The sequence below is a fragment of the Protopterus annectens genome, chromosome 9.part0 (assembly GCF_019279795.1).
Source record: "Protopterus annectens isolate FY-2018-M chromosome 9.part0, PAN1.0, whole genome shotgun sequence".
Taxonomy (NCBI): Eukaryota; Metazoa; Chordata; order Ceratodontiformes; family Protopteridae; genus Protopterus; species Protopterus annectens.
Window position 1 is genome coordinate 540222918 of NC_056743.1, and position 18301 is coordinate 540241218.

At 37.4% G+C, this 18301-nt stretch overlaps 1 protein-coding gene across 1 annotated transcript in view; it reads right to left on the minus strand.

The window, feature by feature from the left end:
* UNC5D (unc-5 netrin receptor D) overlaps nucleotides 1–17373 on the minus strand; it is a 3101373-nt gene extending 3084000 nt beyond the window's left edge. The window contains exon 1 of the mRNA XM_044083087.1: nucleotides 17029–17373. Coding sequence (XP_043939022.1) covers nucleotides 17029–17140 — 112 coding nt within the window. The 5' untranslated portion in view covers nucleotides 17141–17373. The remainder of the gene's footprint in view (nucleotides 1–17028) is intronic.
* Between the last annotated feature and the right edge of the window lie 928 nt (nucleotides 17374–18301).

Below are 18301 nucleotides of genomic sequence, written 5' to 3' on the forward strand. Positions count from 1 at the left end.
GCAATGACTTTTATAGGTGTCCTACCAACAGTTAATTGAACCTGAAGCATCTCTAGGGAATCACACTGTTTAACCAATCTGGAGGTGTATTTATCTTTAATGAATATTAATACACTGCCTCCCTTATTTTTTATGCCTTCAGTTTATGGGCTGAGCATGTGGAAGCAGGTGTAACCCAGTATGGCTGGGGTACTGTCCTCAGCCTTGAACCAGGTCTCCATGACTGTGCAAATGTCTGTGTCTTCCAAGGTGAGTACAGTTTCATGTTAAAGACTCCTAGCGCTTAGCAGTATAGAGTTTTTACATCAGGAATTCTGTCCTTGAGACACTGCCTAAAAAAGGAACTATGGGGGTGGCAAGAGCCTTGCCAGTAGCCAAACTCCTAGGGGTTACAGAGTTAGAACATCTATGGAAAAGCATTGAGGTCTGTCAATCATATCACCCCAAGCTGACAAATACTGGATCCCCTTAGAATGACTCCAGAACTAAACCAATTATTGAAGTCAATCATTTTCTGTTTGTAGTGAGGCATCATCCTAGGTGAAGGTAAAATGCTTCTTAAGACTAGGGACATACCTGCCTGAGACACATAATCCAAGAGCTCAGTCATATATCTCTTCATATAGTCCAGAGAGGTACATCTCAAGATGTTCACACCAGCATGGACTATGAAAGAGTTATAACTACCTCTTCTAAAAGAGTGGCAATAACCAAAATTTCATTATTGGTAAGGAAAGCATAGCTGTTTAAAAATCTCCTTAACCAATCCATTCCAATGGAATGGAGAATAACCAGATTTACAATGTCCACAACAATAAACAACACGTCCTCATTAAATGTAAGTGAACTTAAATTCTCAAGCAAATGCCACGAGTCCCTTAAAATCTGCAGATGCACATTTATAATATAAAGAAGCCCACTAATGCTTTGAGCAGACACTCAGAACAGTGTGGTTCTTTTAAGAAGTTCATCATTTTTGTTATTAAGAAGGTGAATGCTAGGGACATAGGGCAACACAGAGACACATTACCGGAGTATAAAGAATTGTGCTGGCAGTTGCTATTGAACAACCTCCTCAGTTTGAATGACAGTGTTATATTAAGAGCGTCTCGAGGGCGAGAGCAAATGTTCTGTAATTTTATTATCTTTGCAGAAAATGATTGCCTATAATTACTTTTTTTTTTCATTTAATTATTTTATTATTTTCATGACCATATTAGTCTTTATGTAGGCTGTGTGGCAATGCTTTTATTAATCTTTGGGTGTGTCTCTCTTTAAAATTATATTTAATTTGCTTATTTTCACGTGGAGGTGTTTTTCTGTATTTTAGTTGGTATTTAACCTGGTATTCAATTGTTCAGCATTCACTGTGATGAAGTCCATGGATTTTGGATGAAAGTACTTAGTTTTTGTTGATCTTTATGGTCCGGAATAAAGTGAGTGTTACCATCCAATTGAGTGTGATTTTAACTGTTTTTTTATCCAAGAGAATCACTTGGCTTCTCTGCCCTACTGTTATATGGTACAATGCATTTTCAAACTCTACTAATATTCATGTGAAATTTTTAACACTAGTATTTTCCCTCAATGTCTCGGTATTTCAAGAATTTGTTTATAATTTTTAAAATGTTGTGGAGGTTTTTGCCCCAAGCCTCTGCTGAAAATTAGTAAACTTTTACCTAGCTGGACTTTCCTGGTTACCAAATGCCAAATACAAATTATTTTTCAAAACTGTGCTTTTCATAAAGAATTCAAGAACAAAACTCCTAGGTGACCAATTGTTACTAGCTGCATACTTGGTTCATGCATAATTCATAAATGTTTACTTCTTGGATTTCCTTTTCTTTTTGACTCATCACTGACCAATGACCACCTCATGCTCATACTCTCGACCAATCATTAACAAGAATGTTTAGCTATAGGCAGGACAGACTCCCAGAGCTTTATCAAACATCCCCTTACTCTCCCATTTATGAACTGGAGCTTGCACATCATATGTTCTCCAAGATACGTCTCGGTTACGTTTACAGGATGAAAGAAGAATGTGTAAGCTTATATTTCTAAAATGTTAAAGTGCTTCTGAAGTCAAATCTGTTTGGGAGAATGCGGAGGCATATGAGATGTTAGTTTATTGTATCAAGCAAATGATTCCATAAATTAAAAATAAAAATGAGGCCAACATCTAATAGTCAGCAAAAGCTGCAATGTGATTTATTGTGCTCAAAAAGAAGAATAATATCTCAGAAGTATGTCTTTAGACATAAAAATGTGCTTATTTTTAGATAACAACTGCCTAACTGCTTTCTTATCTAAGTGATAAAGAAAACAGAAAGAAAATTGCCTTTCCATACTTACACGTGCAGGTATTGCACAATAACCGGTAAATGTTAAGTGTTTTTTTCACCATTTAAATGCAACAATGTAATTATTTCTACAGTTCTAAAGATAAATATGTATTTTTTCTTGAAAACTTGATTAATGGTTAAGGTATTCACCTCAGGGCACAAGGTACAGGTTTTGATTCTCACCTTTGTGGGATGCATGGCTATGTTTATAAAGGCCACAGTGGTCAGTTGCCTAAAATATACCTATGAAGCTATTTGTATTACAATAATATTTGGTAACAGGAACTGATATATGCAGACAGAGCAGTAAAGTAATCTGTATGACAGATGTACCCAGTACAACATAGAATTTGTAATTGATGGTGCTCTTTTCCGTAAGTTTACATAGCTTAAATTGATTTTCTTTCCATGGATGATTGATAACTAAAACAAAGCAGGTCAGCTGCATGCTAGATAATTTATAAACATTTCCGTACTTCTTAGGTGTCATCTCTACATACGATATCTTAATGCTGCTTTTAATACTTGTATCATAGTCATATCAATAGGACTTCAGGACAGGCAAAAGGCACAATCACGGATTTCCGTTATAAACCCTTCATTGCAGTCTTGTTCTTGTTACTTGCTTTGTAAAATTAATTGAGCGGTAATAAAGCAAAGTATGTGTTATAGAAATGGAAATTAGTGCACGTGTTACCTACATGGCTAGTTCCGCCAACAATGTTAAGAAAATCTTTCCTACTGTAAATATATATGTTCATACACCTGCACTATAATATGTGCAAAAGTACGGCAAAGGACACTGTTTAAAACTGTATATAGATTACAAAAGAATTACAGTTTCACAAAAAAAAAAAAAAAAAGATAAAACAAGAAAAAAAATCTGTTTAAGTCTACCGAACTATAACACAACTTTTTCTTAAAAAAAACATTAACCATACTAAGATGCATCTTTCTGCAAGCAATGATAGAATTTAAATAAATACACTCACAGCATTAAACACACAGTTCTATAGACAATCAGGAATGTACCTTAAGAATGTTGCTGCTTCCCTCAAATAAGATGTAGATTTGTAGAACTAATTGTAAAGCATATGACCTACAAGCCTTTAAGAAGATTAGATATCATAACATGTTGACAGAGCTATTTCACATGAAGCTATCAGAATTAGAATTGATGAAAAAAAGGAAAAGAAAGAAGGAAAGTCAGTATAAAGGAATGATTACTTCATTAACCCACGAGGAGTTGTGTGGTATAAGATTTGTTTTTCTACACGTTTCTCACTCTGGTGCTTAGACGATGTGGTGGTGTGCTCCTGGCACAGACTTTCAAACAGAACCTGATCAGACACGGTCTTGATAGGCCAGGCAGATATGACTTCTAAGTAATGCGTCAGAAAAAGAATGCAGTGACAGTGCATTATGAACAATTGACTTTCAACCTAATCCAGGTGTCTTGTTTCAAGGATATAAAACACCACACTACATCAGCTAATGGTACAGATAAGTGTCAAATAAAATGTTTTACATGGTACAGGGGTCTCACTTGAGTGATTATATGTGCATTTTAGAATTAGATGGGTTATTGCATATTATACAATGATTGGCCATTAATGTTCAAAAAGTAGCATGCTGATTGATCAGTGCAACCAGTGTGCCCATTGTAAATGTGAAAATACACCAATGGAAAAAGGTTGGTCGCCCGGACATTTTTCCATAAATATATCCAATAAAAATTTTTCTTTTTTTTTTTTTTTTTTTAATATATTTACAAAACCGAAGACCTCAAACGAATGAGGGAGTCGGCACAGAGAAAACTAAAAGGATAATTAGGTACGTTATACAAAACTAAAGAAACATACCCGATTATTGTTTTATTTTCTCTGTTCCGTCTCTTCTGAATGTTAAAAGTCTGCCACTTTCTTTTTTTCTTAATTATTAAAAAAATGGAGATTTTCCTTTCTCCGTTGTTTCCCTTACATACCACTGATATACTGCGTAAGTGTGAGAACACAAGTCCCATACGAATGAGCAGTATATCAGGAACACCCCAGGATAACAAAGAAAATTTGGAAGAGCAGCACCGCACCATTATATAAAGACATTATTTAAGAAAAGTAAGGTTTTTTTTTCTTAAATAATGTCATTGCATAATAGCAATAATCAACTCCATTGTGTGGTATATTGAAGATTTACCCACTATTGGCTTTATTTAATCACTTGGGCTTTGTCCTCATCACTAAAACACATCACCATGGGTAAATCTTCAATTTACCACGCAGTGGAATCAATTATTGCTATATTAATTTATGATCTTGATAGAGATATTCATTTCAAAGTTTCAAAGTTTAAATTACTTTTTAACACTAGCCCTAGATCCTTAATGATGCTGTCTTTTTAGGATTTGACCATATATTTTTTTGTTTAAGTTTTTGTAAACTTTCCTTTCCTTGTTTTCCATAAGCTGAAGGGATAAAATATTCCTCAATTAAAGTTTACCAGGAAACATAGTTTTGAAATGCTTCTTGAAAGAACAATATTTCAGCATACCAAGGAATACAATTTTAAAATGTTGCTTGGCTCTTGGAGAAAGAACTCTGTCTCGTAGTTTTGTGCACACTATCTAAAATGGTCTTTATGGCAGCCTTTTAAATCAGTCAGTCTTTTGAATAAGACATAACAGCTATCATTAAATGAAAACTCCAGCCCAAAACAGAAAAAAAAGACTTCTCATAACTTGGAATTCCAAATACCACCACTACATCAGAAGTCTTGTAAGAGTTTAATATCATTTTTCTTTCTTTTTTTTTTTAATTTTTTTATACACCAAAACAGCATCAAGGGGGCTGCCACACTGATGTGACTTGGCTTTTTATACCCGGTTTTAATTCTCAAACAATGTGATTTTGGTCTTTTGACAGCCTTGACAATCATGAGTGATTTTTTTATCCATCCTTTTAGTTACACCGATTCAAAGGTTCAGAGGAGATCACTAGGCTAATGGCTTAAGAGTCCTTACAAACCTAGCCAGTATAACCAATTTTACCCAATATACTGTCCCCAAGGGCAAGAAGATGGCATAGATGTATGCATATGGCTTGAGTATATTATAATTACCCCTGTCCATAACAGACATAGGCGCTACCCCAGGTGTGAATTTATGATTACCCAGCCACTGATCGAAATCATGTTTGAAGAGGCCTATGGAAGAGCTCTGTTTAACATGAATAGGAATCCTGTTCCAAAGAAGGGAGGGTAATCTCTGTGACACATTTTTGTCTCTCCAGCATGATTTGTTTGAGTCACTGACTAGATTTAGATCCCTAAATCAGATGTCCCTTTTGCGATTTGTCTTCTGAATGTGTAGCAGCCCCATTAGGGCTGAATTTGTGAGTGCCTTATAGGTTAGGCATATGTCACCCCTTAATAGTCAGTTGGAACAGAGTAAAGGGATAGGGCTTTTAGCCTGGCCATACAGGATATGTTGTTAACACCATGTATTTCCTTTGTGAGGATCTTCTGGGGTGTTGTAAGTGCCTACTCAAATACATTCCAAATGGCACATTGTACTCCATTATTGGTCTAATGAGGAATGAGTACATTGGGACTACAGCTTCCTTGGATCTGGATGCCATACTTTTAATTATAACCTGTGCCACGTAGAATGACTTCTTCACCACAGTGGATACATAGTAGTCAAAGATCCGGCTACCATCTATCTGTGCACCTAGATCTCTAATCTCCAGGTCTACTCTTCAGGGTGTGCAGCAAGTCTCCAAGCCCTTACATGATTAATAAAAGTAGTGCCTATGATCTTTCAAATGGTATTTGTCTGAGCTATACTTTCTGCTTGCTGGTATAAACTTTTTACAGTCTCTTTGCCTTTCCTTCAATGCAAGATGATGTGAAAAAGCAAGGTTTTGTTAAGGTGAAAGAATGTGCAGTCCAAAACAAATCCAGATCTTCCTTTTCTAAACTCTTACTGGGGTGAAATTTACCACCAATGTCTTTTCATTTATCAGTGTCTTACAGTTGCTGCCTCAAAAAATCACTACACAAATGGCAGCTGCCTGTAGTTTTCCCGGGGAGAAAAGTTCCAAACTGTGTAGTTACCATGGTAAAAAGCAACAATTTACCAGGAAAAAAAAAACAAAGAGCAATTCACTGGCCAAAAATTAGATTAGTCACCAGTTTTTACATAGTATTGCAGGATAACACATCTCCATTCTTCAAACTATTCACATATTAACAACTAAAGTGAAACCTATTTCTAAACAGTAAGCTGTTGAAGAAATCCTTGTGATGCTTTAATAAAATTAGCAACACTCAGTCTTAAGATGTAAACCTGGGGGTGGTAACTCGAAATGAAAACTACACAGTATGGTCTGCCTAACCTATGCCATGCCAGATAACTTATTTCCTTCCGAAACAATTTGTGACTTAAACAATTAAAAAAAAAGTCGGACCTTCTTGATCTGTGGCAGTGTAATGTGTGCAAATGAAAAAAATAAAAGAACATGAGGGACTCTGAGCACTAGATACCATTTTGGACTTTTTTCCTTTAAATGGAATGTAGAGTAGAGCAAATAACATGTATCATGTATAAACCATGTGACGAGCCCTCTTTAACCCATAGTAGTAACTAAGGAGTCTCAATCCTTATCACTGTCCAGTAAGGGAGTGTCACTAAAAGCAGGGATAGAAATACACAATTTCCCCCAAGAGTACACCAGGAAGCGGTTACAAACCTGGGACTGGACTGGAGAGGTTAAACTCTACATTAAAGACTATGCTACAGGCATTTGCAGACTAGTTTAAAAGGGACTGGAACAAATATTTGCCCCATTTACTATTTGTATAGTTAAGATTTGCACTGGGTGTGACAAGAATGGACAGGATTAGGAATAAGTATATTAGAGGGTCAGCCCAGGTTGGAAGGTTTGGAGACAAAGCCAGAGAGGTAAGATTACGTTGGTTTGGACATGTGCTGAGGAGGGATGCAGAGTATGTTGGGAAAAAGATGCCAAGGATGAAGTTGCCAGGTAACAGGAAAAGAGGAAGGCCTAAGATAAGGCTTATGGATGTGGTGAGAGAGGACATGCCGGTGGTTGGTGTGACAGTGCAAGATGCAGAGGACAGGAAGAAATGGAAACAGTTGATCTGCTGTGGTGACCCCTAACGGGAGCAGCCGAAAGAAGAAAACTATTTGTATACAGAGATGTACAGTACCTCAGGAATTGTTTATTTTTATTTATTTATTTTCCATTTGTTTACTGGATTAGCCTGACTGGACACAAGGTGACCATTTTCAGTAGAGGCCTGGGGAGAAAAGTTCCAAATACATAGCAAAAAAGTATAAAAAAATAACAAAAATAATAATAAAAAATTATATAAACATAGTTACTTTGTACGAAGAGCATAGAATATATAAAAGGAGTAAAATCAGAGTCTTACAATTGATGCAGCATACAGTGGTTAGAATATTGAGAAACAATTAAACAAGATATTATACAACAAATATAGAATTGCTTGAACGTAAATTCAAAAATTTGTTTCCATAGACAAACAGGGTCATAAACTAGAAATCATAAACTATAAAGGAGGCCTAAACACCTGGTTCACAGTACTATGCATTAAGTGGAACTACACAGTACACCTGTGATCAAAGGATGTTGAAAGTCAGGAACAGGTGAAATTAGTCTGTTTCTGTACAGGAACATATGCAAGTCTTGAATAGGAGATCTCTTAGTAGGGATTTGAAAGTATGTTTATTATTTAGACATCTAATGTCAGGGGGTAGAGAGTTCCAGGCCTTAGCAACTGCATGGGAATAAAGATATTGGCCTGAGCTATGTAAGCAATTGGTAACAGTCAGTAGGGCAGTATTGGAAGATCTTAGATGATGTGCAGTATTATGGAAAGTGAGCAGACCAGACAGGGCAGGCATTTTATTTGGCTGCTATAGCAGTTAATGGGTCAGGAGAAGTTGAATGTATTTTAGTAGATTAGGGAGGCGCCGCAGTAGTGCTGCCACCTTGCAGTAAGACGTTGTGCTGTTCAATTCCCAGTTAGAGCGTCTTCTGTGTGGAGACATGTGTAAATGGGTGTGCCTTCGTTGAAGATTGTGCATTAGGGTTGGCAACTCGGCACGTAAAAATCCACTGCCAATCATTAGCGGACCGGAGTTCCGCTGTGGCGACCCCTAACAGGGAAAAGCCGAAAGACACAACAAGGGAGTTCTAACTATCCTAATTGTCTTAGGGAGAGGCAGTGATGAGAACAAAACTTAGCATTGGTTGTAAATTTTGAAATTTTATTCTAGCAGGTAGATGGTCAGATTTGTTTAGGTTAGTTAGAACCTGGGAAGCATATAGTAAGGTGGAGAATAGATGGGTACGAGAGATAGTGATTTGGGATTCCTGTGTGAAAAAGCTCTTGCAGCGGTAGAGTGAACCTAGTTTTTTATGAACTTTGGCAATTGTTAGTGCTATATGTTTGTCAAATTTGAGTTTTTGGTCAATAGTTACACTAGTGGCTTGGCTTGGATTACTAGTGTGATTAGGGTATTGTTGGAGGATGTTATTGAGAATGGTGAGGTGGGGATGAAAGTTTTGGATGGGTGGAAGATCATGAGTTGGATCTTAAATGGGTTTAGTATGAGTTGGGAGGAATTTAGCCATTTTTCTATAGTAGTGAAGACTTCCTGGGTTCTGTCTTGGAGCAATTATACAGAGGGGGCTGAACAAATAAGGGTGGTGTCATCAGCATACTGTACTATATTAGTTTGTTGGGTAGCGGAGGGGAGGTTATTGGTAAAGATGGAAAATAGTAAGGGACCAAGAATGGATCCTTGTGGAACACCTTGTCCCATTGGAAGGAGATGGGAGAGAGAGTTATGCCATTTAACAGCTTGTTGCTGGAGGGACAGATAATGTTTAAACCACAGTAGAATGGAGCTATTAATAGGCTTTTCACCCTTTGAGTTGCTGTATGGCCATAGGGTGAGGGGGCCTTCAGATGTGATTAGTAATGAGTGGAAGAGTGAGCGAGAATCCCAAAAGGATTGTGTCATAGCATATGTCCTAAACTTCAGGACAAGGCTTAGGGAGCTCATGCATTTGGCCTAGGAGAACTTGGCAGTAGCCCAACAGCAAAAACAGGTTTGGTATGACAGGAATGCTCAAGCCTGAGAGTATGCTATGGGTATGTTGCTAATTCCTGTCAGACACAATATGCTGCAAGCAGCTTGGGAGGGACCCTTCAAAGTGGTAAGGAAAACTAGTAATGTTGACTACATGGTAAACTTAGTAGGAGGATGCAGACACACAAGTTGTACCATGTTAACATAATGAAACCGTATCATGATAGGGAGACCCTGGTTCTGAGTACATGCAGCGAATGGCAGGAAGAGTCTGAGGTGGGATTTGGTGACTGATCTTCTCAGTGAGGATTGGACTAACACTTCTGTGGGAGAGATAGCAATATCTCAGTGGCTATCTCCCATTCAGGTTAAAGAAATATGAGCAGTATTACAGGAGTTTGGGGATATGTTTACTGGGAAACCTGGGTGCACCCACCTGGTGCAGCAACATATGGATACAGGACCCCAAAAGCCTATTAAGCAGGCCCCTTATGGGGTGCCTGAGCAATACAAACAGACTTTGTAGGAGGAGATAAAAGAGATGTTGGAGCCGGGGTAACCCAGGAGTCCAGTTGTCCTTGGACTTCCCCACTAGTGCTGGTATCAAAGAAAGATGGCAGTATAAGATTTTGTGCAGGCTGCTGAAAGTTAAACAGTTATACAGAGTCAGATACATACCTTACGCCTAGAACACATGAAGTTTTAGAACAGCTGGGTGGGACTAAGTATCTGTTCACTACTGATCTGACCAAGGGATACTGGCAGGTGCTCTTGACTCCCATTGCTAGAGAGAGGTCAGCTTTTGTAACACCTTTTAGATTATATAAGTTTACAAGAATGCCCTGTGGGATGAAGAATGTCCCAGCAACCTTCCGGAGGTTAGTTGATCATATTTTAGTAGGAGCAAGAGACTATTTTCTCACTTATTTGGACAATATTGCCATTTACAGTCATTCCTGGCCGGAGCACCTTCAACATGTCAGGGAGGTTTTAGGTAGATTCAAAAGGGCAGGACTGACCATTAAGCCTAATAAGTGTCAGGTGGGTCCTCCCAAAGTGGAGGTTATTCAGGCGTAGCCAGTCCTTGTTACCAAATAATCAGATGGGAACATTTGTAGGGACAGCAGGGTGCTATAGAAAATTTGTGCCCAACTATAGTACAATAGCTGCATCTCTTACTGACTGAAGAAGGAAAAACAAGCCTGATGATAAGGTAGTGTGGACCACAGATTGTGAGCAGGCATTCCAAAAGCTTAAAAAATCTGTGGGAGGATCCCCTGTATTAGCTTGTCCAGATTTCATTAATGCCTATGTAGATGGATTTTCAAGACAGGGTATAGGTTGATGTGTTTCCAGTCAGCCCCATTATTCTCAAGTGATGATTTTCCAGAGTCACTTGAAAAATCTAGCTGAAGTCTTCAAAGGGGAAGGAAAGTGAGGATTTTAGATCTTGTTATCTGTGCTAGTATGACTGGCTGCAGTTTTGTAAATAATTGTAAATCATTGTAAAAACCCTGTGGTACACATGGCAGCATGACTAGATATAATTTTAGAAATATGTTTATGTCTTTTGATTATCACTCTGATTTATGCAAGATGTTTGAATGTCAAACAGTGTTCTTCTGGCTGACCACATGTAAATGTTTTTTAAAGAGAATTCTGAATGTATGTTATGCTAATACCAAAGGAAGCTGACCTAGATGTGAGGTCAGTGTGTACCAGAGCTGGGAGAATAGAATGTTTACTGCAGCTGTCTACTTTTCAAAGCCTGATATGTGACAGTAGAATTTTCATAGCAGCTTCCTGTTACTTTTTAAAAAATCTGCTATAAAAGCAGGTTCTGAGTCAGTTGTTCAGTTGTTGTTTTCCAGAGCTGGTCAGTAGTAGTAGTCCAGTTGTTTCCAGAGTAGTTGTTCCAGTCAATGAGGACAGACAACAGCCTGGAGTGTGGACATCTCTTGTTGAGTTATTTAGATTAGATAGTGACAGTTAATATTCAGATAGTCAGGGAACTACAACTAGTTAGTTAGAGGTTTTCTAAAATCAATGTGAGATCTATCCTAGTATTACTTTCATATGTGTTTTGTGTGTGTGTGTGTGTGTGTGTGTGTGTGTGTGTGTGTGTGTGTGTGTGTGTGTGTGTGTGTGTGTGTGTGTGTGTGAGAAACTCTGTTGTTTATTGGAATCAGTTATTCAGTATTTACATGTTTTAAATCCTTTTCTTTCTTATTAAATGTTTTACTACCTCTTATCACGGCTGGTTATTTAAATGAATATTTGTAATAACGTGAGAGTGTTCATGCTTATTGAGATAGCAGGGCTACTCTGAAAAGCCTTACTGATTGAGATACAAGCTACCATGTGTTTCAATATCTATTTTACCCAACATAATTGAACCTTTTGATGTGTATTCTGGTATTTGATTGGTGGCAGCCATTACCTTGTTATTTGGGCAAAAAACACAGCAAGGTAAATCTCTGTGTCAGTCTTTCTCAAGTGTATGAATATCAGACATTTAAGAGCGAGTGTGTCAGATACCTAGAACTGGGGCACAGTGCTCTACTGTGGTTAGTGTACAGACTTATTTGGGGACCTGGAGCGAAGCATATAGTCCAGTCCCAGATTTGAAACCTGTTCTCAGTGTACTGTTAGGGGAAATTGTGTATTTCTATCCCTGTTTTTAGTGACACTCCCTTACTGGAGACAGTGATGAGGAGTAAGACTCCTTAGTTACTGCTACAGGGTAAAGAGGGCTATTTACATCATGTATAAACCATATTTTCCCAGATTAGTAACATTGACAGGCTGAAGCTCTGCAATAGGACAGATTTAGTTATTTTATTGTGTAATCATGTAATATACATTTGTTTCTGTGCTACCTGTGGTGCATACTATATTGGTAAAACGAATAGGTCACTTAGAGGGGTCTATATTAAATTCTCGAAAGCCGACAAAGTTGAATCTGACATTGCTGACATGAGAATAATGAAACTGCAGAACATTAAACAAGTAAACGGAAATCTCCATAAGGGGAGATTTCCATTTACTTCAATGTAGTGTGGTCTCAGAGTTGGTATATTTAAGTAGCGGGTGTTTAGTTTTTTTGTTTGTTGTTTTTATTTTTTTTTCCTGAACATTCCATGTTTTAACAGTTCGATCACTAAAGGTCGACCTTTATTGAGTCAAACTGTTAAATATTCGATGTTCTAATATAGACCCACTTAGAGAACATATACAGGAGCACATTAGAAATATCAGGAATGGTAGTGATACCAATGCTTTAGCGAAATATGCGATTACTTCAGGAACACAACACAATTTCAATTTTTTTGTTTTAGAATTAATAAATGTGGATGTCAGTGGAGGCAATATTAAAATAAGAATGGAGTCTTGTGAACAAAAGCAGATTTTGTACCTTCAAGCTGAGGAGGCACCTGGCATCAATGAAGCTATATCCTTTAAGCCATTTCCTTACACACATCCCTTTAAACATTAGAGTGTTGTTAATATATTCATCAGTTGCTTTCTGACTGGCTGTGCTATGTTTTTTAAGTGAACAGTTGTTATGGTGTAATTGTCTAATGAAGAGAGCTTGTACCTTGAAAGCGCTTACCAGTTTTTTTTCTACTTTGTTTTATTAAAGTATTTTACCTAGCCTACCAGGGTCCGAGCTTTGTTATATTTTTATTCCATAATGAATCTGCTCTGCCTTCCTATTGCTAAATTTAAGTAAAATGAATGCAGTCCCAAATTCACCCTATAGCTTCCATTGGAGAAGACCTGAACTTGGTTACTTCATCTTTCTCCTGTTCTGTATCATTGTCACTAGTCAGTCTTGGGTCACTGACAGTATACATAGATTCCCGGCCATTGTGCCAGTCGGCAGTAAAAATCAAGATTATCTGCAAGTAATAGTAGTCAAAAGTGTGCCAAAAACTGCTCATCCATAGTGACAAAAGGCAAGTATATGGAAAGCGAATTCAGTGTTAACACCTAAGCAATAAAAGTCATCACGAGGAAGCACAAGTGAATCATAGATAAATGTATTACTTTTCCAAAAAAATGTTGTTCTCTGGACTAGACTTCCATTCCGAATTCACATTTTTTATGAATGACAATGTATCACCAAGATGCTGAATCCCACGGCAGACTTGAAATGCATTATAACTAAATTAAGAACTTAATATACTAGCATATAAAATTATCTCTGCAAGTGCTGCATCATATTTATTTTTTTCTTTTAATTTGATATTCACTACAAATGAATCAATCCTTACAATGTAATTCTTTCTTAAATGTGGTATATTATGCTGTTTTATTTTGTGCATTAGTTCATACTTGTATATTCTTTAAGCAAAGCTAAATTAACCTAGGTTATAATGCTATTTCTGAACTTAAATCTTAAACAAATACAAATGAAAAATAAAAAGATTGGTGTTATTTTACTTTAAGTGTATACAATTGTTTGGGAGGTGGAGGTCTTACAACCCTCATGATCATGCTCACTCATCCAAGACATGACCTATACCCTGAAAATTCATACTACCTATTACAATCAGTTTCATTCTTCCTGTACCTCCAAATAGTAAAAAGTATGTGAAGTCCTTCATACTGTCACCAACTGTACCATTTTCCCAGTGTTTATTAAATGCAACTGGCTAGATGCCCTACTTCATGTGACAAGACCCAGGTTGAAATGTGCAGCAGGGAGTATAATATGTCCCAGAATTAATTTTCCTAATTAAAAGAACTTAATTTGGTCAGTTTATAGTAAATATATTACAGCTGTGTTAAAGTCTATCAAAATTCAAATAAACTCTTCTATGTACTAGAATGATCCAAAAACTGAATATATCTGACTTAATTTCATAGACAGCAAATAACATTTTAGAGTACAATGCTTTTACCTGCATAATTATATCCACGTGAGTCTATACACACACACACACACACACACACACACACACACACACACACACACACACACACACTTCAATTAAAAATGGTACAGTGAACATGCCCAGAATACAAGGTTCATTACAATTTCTCTTCTGCTTGAAGTACAAACATCTAGGGAATTTAACAACAAGAGTAGAAGAAAACCTTCTGGGAACAAAATCTGCAAGCACAGTTTGTTGAATGTCAAGCTTATGTTACATTTTGTTTTTTTAAGTTATTCCATATGTTACACTCTCCACAGCAGTTACAACATTAATGTTAATATACCAGAAAGTAGACACCTGCTGAAAACTTCAGGCCACTCTACTGTCAAGTAATTAAACATGAGAGGATATACATTACAGTTCATGAAAAGTGTGCCAAAAAGTCAACACTTCTAAAACCTGACAGAATACTTTGCCATCCAGCACTCAGTAAATAAAAAGTATCTTAATGAATAAACCCCAAGCTTTATGGACATATATTAGGTTGATTTATATGAACACATGATCAATTACAAGCAAAATATCCTTAGAACAGCTATTGAAAGACAGTACATAACCTATGAACAACAGCTACTGAAAGACAGTACATAACCTATGAACAACAGCTATTGAAAGACAATACATAACCTATGAACAACAGCTATTGAAAGACAGTACATAACCTATGAACAACAGCTATTGAAAGACAGTACATAAATGCTTTAAAACACTTCTAATAATCCAAATTGCTGTGACAGTGCATGAATGGTTATAACCCATGAAAAAAGAAATTGATGGTTTTATATTACAAATATAACACTCAAAAAAGTATAATGAGCATTATGTATCAATTAGGAAAAATGCAGCAGTGACATTAAATTTGGTGACTAAAATACATGTGGCACATTTTCTCAAAGACTACTAAGCAACCTACTGCCTCAAATCTATGCTGTCACAAATCCCCATGATAGTGAAATTTAAAGAACTGAAATTAGGATGTGCTTTGACAAGATTTGACCAACATTTAATATCTCAGACAGTCATCATTTATATCATAAACAGTAATGCTTGGCACATCAAATACCATCCCTTAATACTGGTCCTATTGCACTATTGCAATGCGAGTTTGCCGTATCACATGATAAAGTATAACAATGCCAATTGTGCTGTTTGCTTAAAGTTGCTTTCCTGTGATACATGGTCTATACACCTGCACTATTAAAACCAAGAAGGAAAGACGTATGATGCATATATGCCTTTACACTGTTTCCCTTTAAATTGAAATTCTTGCCTTTCAATGTGATTTTAACATTCTGTGACAGAATTACTGCCAACCAGTTGCTTATGACTAGGACTCATTCTTTAAGAATACCCGTTTATCTCAGAGTGGAAAGATTTGTGTGTTCACTTCCAGCTTTAAAATACCATGCTATTTGTCAAATGATGTTTCTCCTCCAGAACTTAAAGGAAATAATGTTAAGCTTTGGGCATGCCATGTGGAGGATAGGTGGCTTTACTCTGCAATGTACTCTATAAAAATGGGAAATAAGACTTTCCTCTTGCTGAACTTTCTATAGAAAAAGGGACTAAGTACAGTTCTAGACAGTGGGATGTAACTACTAGCGTATATTAAAATGGCAAATGTAGGAGAGAGTCTTATGAATACATGGGTTATACAATGAACTACAGAAACAAATGGAAGTGGAAATGTATGAATAAATAAGGCTACCTATTTACAAATTGAAAGCCCAATATATCCGCTCTTTTCAATGGCTGTATTGATAGCCATACCCAACATAAAAAAACAAATAAGCAAGAAGTGAGTTATAAATTACATGAAGGGTATGTTTAACACATATGCATTCCACTCTTTTTATTCATGATTTAGAGACAGCCAGGTATACAACCACTGCAGTAAGTTAGTACCAGTCACACAAGATCGAACCACAAAAGCTGCAATGACAAATCAAAATCTAATGGGCTTATTCAAATTCCAACAGTTGTCAGTCTAAGGATTGGTGAGCAGTTTAATAGGGGTGGGGGGCGTGCTACAGTCCCACCGAAGGCCTTTGGTCCGATATTAATCTAAACATTGTATTAAACAGCTGGTGCTGACTGGCTGAATCTACTACAATAAGCCTAATATGCCAAAAGTGGCAAAACCACTGAATCATGTCCAGCACAAAATTTCAACATTTACTTCTGTCTACATCTCTGTCATTATGTACCTACATTTAAAATAACACTGCCTCCAAAACTGACAAGACTATCGTCGGCAAAAACAAATGCTATTTCTAAAATAAAGATCGAACCTTAATTTACGAGTTTTACGATTACTAAGCTGAACAGGTTTTGACTTCAATTCAAAAGTTGCAACTTAACACAGAACAACCAAGTAACATAGGACAAAAGTGCCGCCCCACGTACCATATGGGTATCTACAAATAAGTTCAGTCCTTGTGTTTGTCAGTCTGAACTCTTCAGTTTTTGGATCAGCAATGTGGTAAAGCGCAGATACAATGCAAGCTACAACAGAGATGGCAGCGCTACAACCTCTTGCCCAATTTAAGCTTCGAACCTCCAGCTTTATCATCTGTAGAAGAAAGGCAGGGTATCTTACCTTTTGGAGCAGCCGCTCTTGCCATGGTGCCAAATCCTCCTAGTACAAACACCAACCACCACCAATAACGCCAGCGGCACCTAGTGCCTCCTTCCTCCCTGCTGCCACCCATTGCCGAGACCCCCACTTTCTTCAGAAGGGCGCCTTCCTCTATAATCAGAAACGATCCAAGTCCAAAACTGCAGATTACAACACACCATAGAAGTACTCCTCTACTGCTAGCAGCTACCGTAAATGAGGAATAGGAATGCTGATCCAACACTGCTGCTCCTTCCTGAATATATTATGAGACAGGAGAGGGGAAAGAATGTGTGAGTGAGAGATGATGAGAAGGAAGCGTTCCTCAAAGACAAACTCCACTTTATGACCAGCATTGTCAGCAGCTGGGTGTAAGAAAACAGCAAGAGCAGCTGTGTAATAATTCATGAGGCTGCTATCCGTGAATCCAATGAGGGAGCAGTAGGCGGAGCCTTACCCAGCTCAGCACTGACTCGTTAATACCTGCGCTGTCCATAACTCGGTGCTGAAATGATGGACGTCTGCGCATGAAGAGTCGTACCTGCGGCTGCTCATAGTCGATCCAGGCCCGCACTATGCAAGCAAGTAATAAGGGACTCAGTGGAAAGAACCAGCTATATTTATAATTACCAACTCGGATGCTTTGGACGAAAGCCCACATTGCTTTTCTGACTGTTGTCTACTACTAAATTAATTAAAACAAGTGGTCGCTAATTTTGCAGACTTATGAGGGGTACCTTTATGCTGCTTTGGAGTTGTTGTGTTGTGCATTCTTTTCTTCATATTTTTCTTTGCTCCTGGTGATAATACCCGCAGTATACTCTGTTTACTTGCACCTTGTCAGTGCACCCCTTGGAATTTTACTCCATAGTTAGACGAGCTCGTGAGAAATCATATAGCATGTTTAAATGAATTTTAAAAAGATCCAAATTATGTATATAATTAAATGAAGCAGACACCGCACGTTAATATGCATTTATATTGTTCCGGAAACGGGTGAAATGTTAATATCTCATCCTTCTTTTCTCCTAAAATACTACAATATGTTCTAAACCAGATTGAGGTAATTTTTTCATGTGATATTTTAGCTCACAAATGCATTATTAGTTGTTTGTAGGGGACAGGAGCAGACTATTTTTCAGCTAGTATTTCCAAATATTTTTCGAATAGCTGAAGTATCAGTCCTACCCTGTTGAATACTTTCACCTGGTTAACCGGTGATTAACAGGTCTAATCCAACGCAGAGGCTGCGATC